Genomic DNA, 13,129 nt, shown 5'->3' on the forward strand with positions numbered 1-13,129 from the left:
AGTAACATTGTTTCTGACTTGCTGAGTTGTACTAAAACTTTGTTTTCTCAAAATCTTACTAAGAATTGATTCAGCCAAAAAAAAGTTCGTTTCATTTAGTCAGTAGTTATAAAATAGAGTATCAAGATATAAATACTCCAAAATGTAAGCATTTTTACCTATGAATCTAGACAATTGTGTGTCCAGATTTATAACCAAAAGTTACTATATTTTGGGACGGATGTAGTAACATGCAACATCAATGACATATCATGTTTATGAAAAGTCTGTAAGAACTTTCTATGTATCATTTTCCTTTTTTTTAAAAAAAAATAATTAATAGGAAAACGGCAGCTCGAGGGCAGACTATCCATCGGGCCGCACTTGTCTAGTGGGCCTCTATGAAACGTGGCCCAACTTCCCAACTAAGCTAATACTCCCTCAAATTGTAAGTCGGTAAGGCCCAGCCCAAGTAAGCGCGAGGGCAGCGAGCAGTTTCCCCCTCCCCAAATCCCTATTCCTTCCGCTCTCGGCGGCGGCGAGCAATCCCACCGCCGGTTGCCGTCTCCACCTTCCGCGGCGGCCGCGCGTCGGCTGCGAGTTTCTCTGGAATCTCTGGAATCCCTCGTCTGACCGAGGAAGAGCGGCGGGGGTGACGAGATGTCGGGGTTCGGGGACGGGTACGTCGGCACGGCTCAGGACGCCGTGAAGATCCGGCGGCTGGAGAAGCAGCGGGAGGCGGAGCGCCGCAAGATCGAGGAGCTCAAGAACAAGTCCTCCGATGGCCAGCCCGGCCTGCTCCAGTTCGGCTCCAGCACCTCCGAGGTATGGCCATCCGCCATCATATGAATCGGACTAGGCTTCTACCTTCTAGGGCACACGCGTAGGTAGGAAAATTCGCTTGCCCGTGAGGCTCAGTGACCTACTACTGATCTCCGTATTTGTGTGCGCGTGCACTCGCGAAACTAGTTTGTCTCTCACTAGAACTGGTTGTCCTTACATTTTTCTTACCATGCCTTCACATATTTTGTTGTACTTGTCATCCTAGGTTTTTAAGCGCTTGTTCTCTGGTGGTGTGATGTGAAATTGTCATTTGTAATACTCTTGGTCGATACTTGTCTTATCTCTCTTGTTTAATTTGATTAGGATGTGGATGTTATCTATACTTCTGTAGTTCTATGTTGGATTGCTACAGCTATGTGATTTGCTGCAGAATAGCTTTTGTATTGAACCACTTCTGTTATATTTTGTCTTTTAAACTTAAAAGAAAAAACATTTCCCCCCATATATGCTTCACAATTGGCATGGTTCTGAATTATCTCATTTTCTAAAGGCACAACAGAAATTTATATATTTTTTATCTGTGTTTTAGAAGCTAACACCTAACAGTATGGACTATGACTTTCAGATTCTTGAGACTGCGTTTAAGAAGGAAACAGTCGGTTTAGTTACAAGGGAGCAGTATGTCGAGAAGGTAATATCCAGATATATTTCTTACCATTCTGTCAAAAAGTGAATTTTCACCATCTAATGTTTCATCCATGTGGCTGAACAGAGGGTTAATATACGGACCAAAATTGAGGAAGAAGAGAAGGAGAAGCTTCAAAAGTTGCAACAAGAGTGAGATTGGAGTCCTAGTCTATCATAATTTGTGCCATTACCTTATATGTGTATATCAAAATAGTTTATTTATTTTTTGTTTTCAGGGAAGAAGAATTGCAAATGCAAAAGCGGAAAAAGAGGAGAGTGAGGGGAGATCCACGGTTATCTTTCTGTGATGAGATTGAGAATGGAAGTGATGAGGATGAATTTGAGAATCGTATGGTCCTCTTAACCTTTCTAGGGTCTTGTGATATCCTATTTTGTATTACCATGTTCTAACTTTTTTGTTAATGTTTGAACATCTCATGTGACGTCCCTTAAATGAATCAACTCGACAAACTAATTTAGTCAAAGCATCTAAGCAAAGATTGGGTCCTGGGCAGGGTTTCATTCAGAATGAACATTCTCTCTCTATTGTTTACGTTATGAATTGGCAGTTTAGTGCCATGGGGTTTGTGTTTGTACTGTCCTTTTTTTGTGTGTGTGTCCTGAATCTTGATTTGTTTAAGTTTGTGAAGTTACCTTACCTGTAAAGCAAGTATGGACATTATGCTTTAAATTGTTTTACAGAAGAACCTCAAAAGAAACATGGTCCTGTCAAACTTGGGAAGGACCCTACTGTTGAGACAAGTTTTCTTCCTGACAGGTATTCTTTTAGTTTATGATTATCTTTCTGTGATGATCGATTATTTGTTTCCATGTGTTGTTTAACCTGCAAGCTGGTTGCTAAGAATGATCCATCAGGGAGAGAGAAGCAGAGGAACAAGCAGAGCGAGAGCGTTTGAAGAAACAATGGTCGCGTGAGCAGGAACTGATTAAAAGTATTGCCACAAGCTTATAGCATTAATTACCATTAGTGTTTAATCATTTCACTCTATTTTTCCCTTGTGAGTAATTTTTGCATCCTAACTGATTAGCAAAATGCCTCGTGTGTCAGATGAACCTCTGACAATTACTTACAGTTACTGGGATGGCACTGGGCATAGGAGAGTTATCCAGGTAATTTCTAACCATTGAAAAAGGTGTTCCTCTTTTGATTGTTCTGAACATGTGGACCATATGATTGAAACAACACCTATATACCTGGCAGGTCCGTAAAGGTGACTCCATTGGAGAATTCCTAAGGGCTGTTCAGCAGCAGCTTGCCCCTGAGTTCCGTGAAGTGCGGACAACATCAGTTGAGAATCTTCTTTATGTGAAGGAAGATCTTATTATCCCTCATGTATGCAAAGCTTATGTTTGTTACCTTGTCAATTGCATTGTTGTTTATGTATTTTTTTACTCTTATTTTAATCCCATGTTTGTTGTTTTGGTAACAGCAACATAGCTTCTATGAGTTGATTATCAACAAAGCAAGGGGCAAGAGTGGACCGGTAATGCATGATTTGTTAGTACTCCTGTGGTATTTGTTTTGATAAAATATGTTGATAGCTTATATATAATTCATTCATATGTATAATCACTTTATTTTAAGACATGGATGTCACAACATAGAACTTCGGTTCTTCTGCGGACAGGATATTTTTCTGTTTGTCCAGACGAATATTGATGACCTGAGTTAATCATTTGCTGACACTTGTTTTTCTGTCCTTTCTTTCTCAGCTTTTCCACTTTGATGTTCATGAGGATGTGCGGACCATTGCTGATGCAACAAAAGAAAAGGACGAGGTAACATGTCTACCGATATCTTGTATTTGTAGTTCCCAATGTTGCATTCTAAGTTTCTACCTCATGCTTTATGACTGTAGTCTCATGCGGGAAAAGTCGTAGAGAGACACTGGTATGAGAAAAACAAACATATATTTCCTGCATCAAGATGGGAGGTTGGACATTCACCTTTTTATCCTTTCATTCTTGTACAAGGCATAGATATTCTTTGGAGTAACAACTAGCCTGTCTTGCAGATCTATGATCCTACCAAGAAGTGGGAGCGTTACACGATCCATGGAGATTAAAAATCATAATAATATACAGCAGAAATTGAGAGCCTTGAACCTGCGCATGTTTCTACTTTGGATTTCTGCAACAGTTATTACAGTAATTGTACGGTTGTGCCAAAGATCATTAGTGTTTGGAAAGAATTCACACTCTAACTGTATGCTTTTTACCATTTTGTGGAACGCCAATTCCATGTAACTGAACTAATGTTCAAATCAACTAGCTGTGAATGTTTTCATACTCGTTTTGGATATCCGTTTGCGTGGGAGTATGGGAGATTGCATTTCAGATTATCTTCTCTTGAGATGTGTATGGTTTCAAATAGCTTACGCATGTGTTTAGTTATAGTGTATTCACATTTCGATGATATGTGATTTAGTGCACGCTGTCTTTTTTTTCTCATTTAACTGTTCATGGACATTCTACTCTTCTGAAATGCGAAGAAAATCACAATACATAACTTGAGTAGTAGTAGTACGTCCCTTTTGAACTGATATAACCAGTAGTTTTCCATTTATTTTTTGGGAAGGTATCAATACCTATTAACAAAGTTATCCTGAATTAGAGTGTTAGACAGAGTACAGACTGAAAAAGTTTGGCTGCATTCCACCTAATGCAACCTGTTGGATCTGTTGAACAAATGAACATGACCAAATGACCCCAACTACACTACAATCTCTAACTGAAACTTGGGCTAATTAATCTTGGATTAAAACTTCAGATTCCCTCTACTCCATCCATCTCCATGCAATGCACACCTTTCTCCTACTACCACTACACCTGAGAGTTGCTCCACAAAAAAGCTGCACCAAATCCTCCTCTTGCCTCCATTAAAACCCTACCCCCTCCATTGCCAAGCTCCTCACACCTCACCACCATTTTCACCATGTCTTCTTCACTTGCTGTCCTCCTGCTCGTGATGCGGCTCGCCGCCGCCATGGCCGCCTCTCCCAAAAGCTACATATCAAGAACCACCGAGCAGCAGGTGATCGCCACCGTCGCGCCCGCCGTGGACGTCGGCCAGAGCGCGCAGCCTTTCCTCACCTCGCCGTCTGGGTCGTACGCCGCGTACCTCCGCCGCGCCGTGGACAGCTCCGCCGGTGGCCCGGGCGCCGACGCGTGCTACGTCCAAATCCAGCAGGCTGGCGGCGGCGCCGGCGGTGGTGGCAGCGTGTGGGAGTCGGAGTGCACCCTTGTCGGCGGCGCCGACGCGTGCGACCTGGCGTTCTCGCCGGTGGGGCTCGAGCTCTTCGCCGGCGGGCACTCTCTCTGGGACACCGGGATCGACGCCGAGCCGGGAACGCTGAGCCTTGACGACGGCGGCGACATGAGGATCGTGAGCAAGGACGGCGTGTCGGTGTGGCAGGCGAGCGGCGAGCCGTGGACGGGGCAGCAGTGCGGCGCGGCCGCGCCGGTCTCGCCGTCGCCGACGATGGACGTGCTCCCGCCGCCGTCGACCACAACCACAGCGAAGCTTCTGACGCCGCCGGCGTCGACCCTCGCCGGCGCCGGGAGCTCGGACCTGTCTTTCGGAGACCAGCTCGCGCCACCGGTTGACACGTCGCTGCCCGCCTCGCCCGACCAGCCACCGGTTGACACTATGCCTGACCAGCCATTGCTGCCGCCGCCGCCAGCTGACGCGACACCCGCCACGCCGGACTTGCCGCTGCCACCACCACCGCCGGCCGACACGTACCCTGTCTCTCCTGACCAGCCGCTGTACTCGTCGCCACCGCCGGCTCCGACGGCATTTGTTCCTCACACGCCATTGCCACCCGTCGACGTGCCTGCTCTCTCCCCGCCATTGCCGCACGGCAAGACACCTTCCGGCGCACCAGGTGGCATAGCACTCCCGCCTGCTGCGCCCGCCGGCGGCGGCATGCCGCAGCAGCACGGTTCGCCGCACCACCTGCCACTGGGAGCGTCGCCGCCGCCGGAGGCCGCCGCGGTGCCGGACGCGCTGGCGCCGAGCGCTGGCCATGGCGCGGCGGCGGGGGGGCTCCCGATCGGGGGGCAGGGGCAGCAGCAGGGCGCGTTTGGACAGCACCAGGTGCTGAACGGCGCGGGGCAGCCATTGGAGGACAGCTCCGGCGAGCGGCCAAGAGGAGCGCACGCCGCCGTCGTCGTCACCTCCGGCTTGGTTTCTCTACTGATTGCACTTGGATTTGGCTTCTAAATTTTACCCCCTTTCTTGAAGATTTTTATGGTGTTTCTTTCCTTGTCAGTGATTTGTCAAATTTGTAGCAAGAAAGCATGTCATGTTCGTAGAAAGACAATTTGTGTGACATTGTTGTTGTTGCCAGAGTGTAAGTAGGGATTATAATAATGTTTTGTGTTCTTGCAAATGTACTATGTATATCCCTGTTAATGAAATGAAAATCCTCAAGTTTTATCAAACCAACAGATGTTCCTTTTAAAAAAAAAAACAACAGACAGGTCATATTTTCTGAATTCTACAAGGTGTTGCACTGTTGCTGAATTTGATGCTGAAGTAACGAACGGTGTCCTACAGTAGCTAGCTAAGCTAATTCAGTTGTGAGGAATGTCGACCGATGATGTGCTGGACTCCATCCGCTTGGTTCTCGACCGCACGTTGTTTGTCTGCAAATCACAGACCTAAACATTGTTAACATTCTCTGCCACTGATTTCTCTCTGCAAATTTTTCTACTTTGTTGTAGGCTGACGACGGTGTATGTACGAAAGATTTCTTGTGCAGGTGACTGATGTCTGAATGTCTGAGACTCTGACGATGATTGCAGATTGCTGAAAACCATAACAATCAGTGGTTACTAGCTAGGAGTATGAAGCAAAACAAGCATACTACAGTACTTCCTACAAATTCAGGTCAGAAATTTTAAGAAGGTATAATAACTAAATAACCAGATTGATCGCACATGAACTTGTAACCCTGAAAGTGAAACTACTCGTATGATCGTTATTGCTCTCGCCAATAAACAAACTCGAATCATCCTACTAAGCTACGTTTGTCCACAGCTAGCAAAATTGAGCTAAACACCTACTAAGTACCCTATTACAGCTGATGAGTACTCGTAGCAAAATCAAATCGCAGGAAGCACGCGGGACTCGCCGGCGACGGACAGGAAGCCAATGTCGCCGCCGCCGCCGCCGTGCCTCTCGACGCTCTCGCCGTCGCCGCAGTAATCCTCCTTGGCGTCGTCGTCCGGGCCCTCGACGCGCGCGACGACGGGTGCGCGGCAGACGGGGCAGGTGGGCGCGCGCGTGAGCAGCCACCGGTCGACGCACTCCCTGTGGAACCCATGCCCGCACGCCGGCAGCACGCGCACCTCGTCCCCGGCGGCGTACTCCGCCAGGCACACCGCGCAGTCGCCGCTGCCGCCCTCCTCGTCGGCGCCGCCGCCGCCGCCGTCGCGGGGCGGCATCTGGACCACGTGCACCGGGATCCCGTCGAGCGCGCGCTTGGTCTCCTCGGACGGCTCGGGGCGCACCGACGACGACCCGCCGTCTTCTCGCCGTCGCCGCCCGCCGCCGTCGCAGAAGCAGGCGTAGAGCGCGGTGAGCGCGATGTAGGAGACGCTGGCGACGAAGAGCACCGTGGTGGTCACCCCCAGCGCCCGCACCATGTGCGCCCGCTGCGCGCGGTCCATCGAGTGGGCCGAAGCCGAACCCAAGCCCGGCAGCGGCGGCGGCGAGGCGGTGCCGGCGCCGAGGAGACGGCGCCCGCATGGCTGCATAGCCACCGCTCTCGTGGTGGTGCACACTGATGGAGATGGTGGAAGTGTGTGTGAGAACGACGCGGGTTTTAACGAGGCTGTAGCGCGCGCGCGCACCGTACGCGGCACGCGTGCATGGCCAGGTGGGGGAAGCAACAAACGGGGAAGTGGACCGCGCGGATGCTTCAATTCGTCGTCGCGCCTGTGTAGCGGAAGGGAAATTCCCGTGTGCGCACGCGACGTACGCCGCAGCGTGCACGCGGACGCGGGGAGATGGGCGAGATACTAGCTGTTTGTTTGGGCTGTTTCTTCCGTGCGCGAGGCCGCGCCGCGAATGCGCAATCGCCCGCGAAGTCGCGTTGGCTGGCTGGATGGTGGCTAGCTGTCAGGCGTCAGCCGACGCGAGGCGTCGAGGAGGTAACCAATCTGCGTGCTGGGCTGGGGGGAGTAATACGGTGCGTGCATCTCTAGGTAGGTTGGGGAGAGGTAGCAGCCAGCCCAGCGCTGTGCATTGCAATTCTGCGTTGAATTTTTTTTTTCGATCGCATCACTGTCAGTGTATCTCGGTTCCTAAATGTGGTGACTCTGGAAATCTCAGGGAAATCGCATGGGGCGATCGAACACTACCCGCGAAAAGAAAATTTTTGGATGGGGTTTTCGGATACGAATAAAAAATTTAATTTTACAATTCATCTGAAAACCGCGAGACGAATCTTTTGAGCCTAATTAAACCGTAATTAGCAAATGTGGATTACTGTAGCATTTATGGCTAATCATGAACTAATTAGGCTTAAAAGATTCATCTCGTGATTTTTATGCAAACTGTATAATTAGTTTATGTTTTTATCTATATTTAATGCTCGATGCATGTGTTTAAAGATTTGATGTGATGTTTTTAGAAAAAAAAAATTGAAAACTACAGCAGGCCTTTGATTTGAAACACGTAGCATTACCAACACATCCGAGCTTGTACTCCATGGTTATTATTGCGTTCGTGAACGAAGAATCGTGTGAACGAAGAAGCCTGGACAATTTGGCGTGCATGCAGTTCGGTGTGTACTGGTTACTACTCCAGTGCAAATTTGTCTTTCTGTTGCCAACTGGTCTCCATCTGCACAAAGCTGTCGATAGGCATTATCTCCGGAATACAGACGTTCGATGGATTTGAACCGTGCAATACAACTCTACACTCTACAGCAACGCGCCCGCTGAATTTGGGTTGCCAAGGCCAACAAAAATTCATATCGTTTCGCACCATGCAATCCAGCAGTACGCCAAACCTTCCGAGCTGGCTAGAGCACTCAGCACTGCACGTGAGAAGAAACCAACCGGGCCTATGTTCTGTAAGCCCAACTTTTCTTCCAAGCCCATGTCCATGCAGTCGATGATTAGTGGAATAAGTTCATCTGAGGTCCCTTAACTTATCAACGAATCCGATTTTCGTCCCTCAACCAAAAAACCAGACACAACGGGTCTCTCAGCTATCAAAACCGGTGCAGATAACGTCACTCGGCGGTTTTGGAGGCGGTTTTGGCTGACGTGGCACCTACGTCGAGCAATTTGATCCGGAAAAAATAATAAAACCCATGGGACCCACATGTCAATTCCACACACAAAATAATAAAAAAAAAGTGGGCCCACTTGTCATTCTCATCCCTCTTCTTCCTCCTCTCTCTCTCCCCATTTCCCTCCATCTCTCTCCCATATCCTCTCTCCAGGCGCAACGGAGAGGCAGTGGGGCATGGCGGCCGGCGGGAGAGGAGGGAGCGGCGCGGCAGCGGAGGCATGGCTCCGGCGGCTGTGGGCGGAAGAGGAAGGGGCGGCGGAGCTTCTTTTCTCTCTCTCGGTCTCTCCTCTCTCCACGCCATAGATCCCTCCCTCTCCCACTTACCCGCAGCCATGGCGGAGGACGCCCCCAGAGCCGCCGCCGCTGCCGAGGGGAGCCAGCATGCATCGGCCGCGGAGAGAGGCTCCGCCGCCGCTCCCGCGGCACCAGTCGCCAAGGCCGCGGAGGTGCTGCTCCCGTCCCTCAGCATCTGGCCGCTATCGCAGCGCACGCCGGCGAGGAGCAGACATTGATTTGATTCCAAGATTTTTTTTTTGAGCAAGGGTCAAGACCCCCATACCAGTACAGGTTCAGCCAAAGCGGCAAGCGATTTGATTCCAAGATAGTATCAGCTTAGCTAGCAGTGGCTAGCTAGCCATGAGCAATAGTGGCAAGGAGCAGCGGCGGATGGACCGGTTCATCGTGATCCTCTTCTCCTCCACCTGCCGCAATGGATCCAGCGTGGACGTCGTCGATGGAGGCGGCAAGAGCGGCAAGAAGCCCCAAGGTTCGTTGTTTGGAGTCTTGGATGCTTATTCTTCACTTCTGCTCGATCTTGTCGATTGTTTTTTGTGGGGTGATTTAGGAGTTTGGTATTAGTGATGCTGTGTGCGTGTCTAGGCGGCGGCGGCGAGGGTGGCGGCGCGGCGGACCACCACCGCCAGCACGTGGCGCACATCGGCTGGGATGGCAGCACAAACACCACCACCAGCCTCCGCTCATGGAACCGCGCCGCGCCGCGGTCCTCCTCCTCCTCCACCACCACCGCGTCCACCTCCTCAGCCTTGGCGGCGCCGGCGACATCAAGAAGGAGTCGGCGCCGGCGGGGCCTCGGTTGTGCAGCTCCTGTCCTGCCGTCTGCCGCAGCTAGGGCCAACTCCCACCGCCCCTTCCTCTTACGCCCATAGCTGCCGGAGCCTTGCCTCCGCCGCCGCGCCGCTCCCTCCTCTCCCGCCGGCCGCCGTGCACCACTGCCTCTCCATCGCACCTGGAGAGAGGATAGGGGAGAGAGATGAAGAGAGGGAGATGGAGGGATAGGAGGAGGAAGAAGAAGAGGGGTGAGAATGACATGTGGGGCCCACGTGGGCCCCACCATTTTTATTAATTTATGTGTGAAACTGACATGTGGGTCCCACGAGTTTTATTATTTTTCCGGATTGAATTGCAACGTAAGCGCCACATCAGCGCCACGTCAGATGAAGACCGAGTTAAATTAACCACGTAGGCTCCACGTCATCCAAAACCGCTGAGGGACCTCATCTGCACCGGTTTTAATAGTTGAGGGACCCGTTGTGTATGGTTTTCTGGTTGAGGGACGAAAATCAGATTTGTTGACAAGTTAAGGGATCTTAGATGAACTTATTGCATGATTAGTTAGTCTGAGGCCCATGTGAATAGACACAAGCAAGGCCTGTACATAGTGTCGGCCCAAGTAAACAGAACTGAAGCCTTCAGAAATAAGTGGGCTATTGTAGGCTATGTAACTGGACCTTCTGGAATCCCAGCAAATTCAGATAGTGCTGACCTGTATTTTTTTTATTTTATTTTGGATTCAGTCGTGTTAGTTGACATGTCGCGGTCACCATGGATAAAGAGAGCATGTGTACTCTTTGATTTCTACTTTAAAAACAGTTTCAATTGATTTGTTGATTAGGACAATTGGGGCTTATAGTCCAATAAGCGAGATAAAACCCTCCCGTTTTATCAATTCATTGCTGATTGATATTCTTTTTTCGAAACGCGGTACAATGAGTTATTAAGATTTTCTGTTAAGTCACATGATCTTAGCGGTAAAAAGGAAAACTATCCATTTTCATGGTTCACATGAAGCTCTATTATAACGCAGGTTCATATAAGTTACTGGTAAACATAAATAATTCAAAACCGTCTCCAACTCGAAGTAACATTAACGAATTAATTCATTCATCTAACGCACAAAAAGAAATAGAGGGAACACAATCAAATACCAATTTGATCCTCTCCATTACCCTCGTTACGAACGATCACAACAAAACGAGCACTTTGCGATTATTCCTTTGTACACGAGCAATTTCACCACTATATACATTTCAACAATTAAATCACACACGAACGCCCAACACATGCATGATAATAAATCATTCATAAATCACGTGTCTAACACGAACAACACAAACTAATCTGTACGTACGCTGCGACACCGGCGAAACGAAGCAAATCCTCTAAACGCGGCGACCCCTCTAATTACTACAGGGCCCGGCCATGCAATCTCACGCGGCGCCGTCGACGCGGGCCTTGGTGACGCCGGCGCAGGCGTCGACGAAGTCGCCGTCGATGAAGTCGGTGGAGAACACCTGCAGCTTGTCGCCGAGGCCCTTGGCGAAGACCTCGGCGATGAAGAGGCGGGCGTAGCCGTGGATCCGCCGCGTGACCGGCCGGACGCAGAGCACCGGGTTGTCGGCCTGCGGCGTCACCGTGTTCTCCACCCGGTAGAAGAACCTCCGGTCGGCCACCGGCGGCTGCTCGCCGAGGAACTTGACGTTGCTCTCGAACTTGGTCTCCGGCAGGTCGGTGTCGATCCAGTTGTCCCTGAGGTAGCCGGCGCTCCACAGCGGCTCGCCGGGCTTGGGCGCCGGCGACTTGCGCGGCTTCCACACGCAGATGAGCCGCCGCGGGAGGAGCTCGGCGATGGTCTTGTGGAACACCGCCTCGTCCTGCGGGATCAGGTGCTCGCCGAGCTGCTCCACCAGGTACCTGCCGAACTCCGGCGGGTCGTCGTGGCCGAACTCGGTGCGCACCTCGAGGATCACCACCTCCGACGCCGTCTCGCCGAGGAACCTCCTCACGTCGTCGAGCACGACGTCGACGGAGTAGGTTGCGAGCACGCCGTGGCAGACGCGCCGCTCCTCCTGGACGCGCACGTCGATGACGCGGGCGCCCGCGGCGAGCTGCTCGTACACCGACAGCGACTGGCACTGCGCGAAGGGGCGCGTCACGAACGGGATGCCGATCTTGTTCGTCGCCGAGTCGTGCGTCCCCGGCCACACCAGCTGGTGCACGCGCAGCCGCTCCGGCCCGAGCTCCGCCATCCACGTCTTCCGGTCGGCCGGCCGGTGCTCGCTGCCGGGGAACGCCTCGCCGCCGGCGGACAGCCGCGTGGCCAGCGCCTGCTTCTCGCTGGTGACCAGCTTCCGGCGGTTCACCTGCGACGAGAAGAAGGCGCCCATGGCTTCCAGAGGGTTGCCGCCCTTCTTGCCGGAGTCGCTATTGGAGGAAGACGACATGATCGATCAAGCACTATAAATAAACCAAGGATTTAATCCGGCTACCTCTGACCTGGAAGGTCGCTGTAAGCTCGAGACTAATTGCAACCAGCAAAATATCTCTCGAAAACTATATAGATATATCGATCGATTAGTGCATGGACTATATGTCTAGGGACACATGGGAGAGATAATTAAGATGAGATGAGAGGAGATGATATCGATCTATTCCGATTGGGACTCGGAAGGAGGAACAGAGGCAAAGCCGAGTTCTTGGTTGAACTGGCGTTAGGTGTGGCTGGCCAAACAAGATTTTTTTTTCTAAGGACAAGAACGTTTTTGGAGTTCTTTACTCATAGGGAGTGATGGTTTTTATGGCGGGATAGTGAGGGGAAAGGGGCCACGAGGACAATGATAGGTGAGTGAGGTGGGTCATATATGGTGTTGCGTTGTATGGTTGGATGCCGTATTATAATGTCAACATGTCATGGTGAATTGAAGATGAAGGTTCCAGGCGCTCATGGAATGGCATGTCGGGGGAAAAGGTTGGAGCTTTTAATTGATTCAGATTTACAAGCCATAGATTGATTGATTGCAGAGATGCAGCAGCAGAAGCACCTACTAGCAGAGAAAGGTGAAAGTGTTACAAACTTGCAATAGCCATGTGGTATTGTGGTCTACTGGCAGGCTGTACAATAGAATCAGGATGTGATGAGTCTCTAAGTCCAAGGGCATCTCAATTAGCATCTTTTACACATGATACTTTTCTATTTTAGGTTCAGGTTGCAAGATAAATTACCACGGGAATCACACTACAGACAAATGGGAGCTTTGCTGTCAAGGTTCCCTC

At 50.5% G+C, this 13,129-nt stretch overlaps 5 protein-coding genes across 5 annotated transcripts; 3 read left to right on the top strand and 2 right to left on the bottom strand.

Moving 5' to 3' along the window:
- Positions 1 to 499: 499 nt before the first annotated feature.
- On the top strand, positions 500 to 3,842 carry LOC4347694 (protein XAP5 CIRCADIAN TIMEKEEPER-like). The gene is made up of 12 exons (NM_001422928.1): positions 500 to 804; positions 1,388 to 1,453; positions 1,535 to 1,599; positions 1,686 to 1,798; positions 2,152 to 2,227; positions 2,326 to 2,402; positions 2,519 to 2,580; positions 2,672 to 2,803; positions 2,901 to 2,954; positions 3,184 to 3,249; positions 3,330 to 3,404; positions 3,486 to 3,842. Exons 1-12 carry the CDS (start codon positions 640 to 642, stop codon positions 3,534 to 3,536), a joined length of 1,002 nt encoding a protein of 333 aa, NP_001409857.1. The 5' UTR covers positions 500 to 639; the 3' UTR covers positions 3,537 to 3,842.
- A 541-nt stretch (positions 3,843 to 4,383) lies between these two features.
- Positions 4,384 to 5,916, top strand: LOC9267513 (proline-rich receptor-like protein kinase PERK2). Its single transcript, XM_015755485.3, has one exon. It carries the CDS (start codon positions 4,406 to 4,408, stop codon positions 5,693 to 5,695), a length of 1,290 nt encoding a protein of 429 aa, XP_015610971.1. The 5' UTR covers positions 4,384 to 4,405; the 3' UTR covers positions 5,696 to 5,916.
- Positions 5,917 to 6,372: 456 nt separating this feature from the next.
- LOC4347695 (probable E3 ubiquitin-protein ligase ATL44) lies at positions 6,373 to 7,273 on the bottom strand. Its single transcript, XM_015755486.3, has one exon. The coding sequence runs from the start codon at positions 7,231 to 7,233 to the stop codon at positions 6,580 to 6,582; it is 654 nt and encodes a 217-aa protein (XP_015610972.1). The 5' UTR covers positions 7,234 to 7,273; the 3' UTR covers positions 6,373 to 6,579.
- Positions 7,274 to 8,882: 1,609 nt separating this feature from the next.
- On the top strand, positions 8,883 to 10,554 carry LOC107278482 (uncharacterized). Its single transcript, XM_015756542.3, has 2 exons — positions 8,883 to 9,545; positions 9,659 to 10,554. The coding sequence occupies exons 1-2, from the start codon at positions 9,416 to 9,418 to the stop codon at positions 9,943 to 9,945; spliced, it is 417 nt and encodes a 138-aa protein (XP_015612028.1). The 5' UTR covers positions 8,883 to 9,415; the 3' UTR covers positions 9,946 to 10,554.
- Positions 10,555 to 11,001: 447 nt separating this feature from the next.
- Positions 11,002 to 12,857, bottom strand: LOC4347696 (uncharacterized). Its single transcript, XM_015756540.3, has one exon. It carries the CDS (start codon positions 12,298 to 12,300, stop codon positions 11,287 to 11,289), a length of 1,014 nt encoding a protein of 337 aa, XP_015612026.1. The 5' UTR covers positions 12,301 to 12,857; the 3' UTR covers positions 11,002 to 11,286.
- Positions 12,858 to 13,129: the final 272 nt, after the last annotated feature.

This window comes from Oryza sativa, chromosome 9 (assembly GCF_034140825.1).
Source record: "Oryza sativa Japonica Group chromosome 9, ASM3414082v1".
NCBI classification, from domain to species: Eukaryota; Viridiplantae; Streptophyta; class Magnoliopsida; order Poales; family Poaceae; genus Oryza; species Oryza sativa.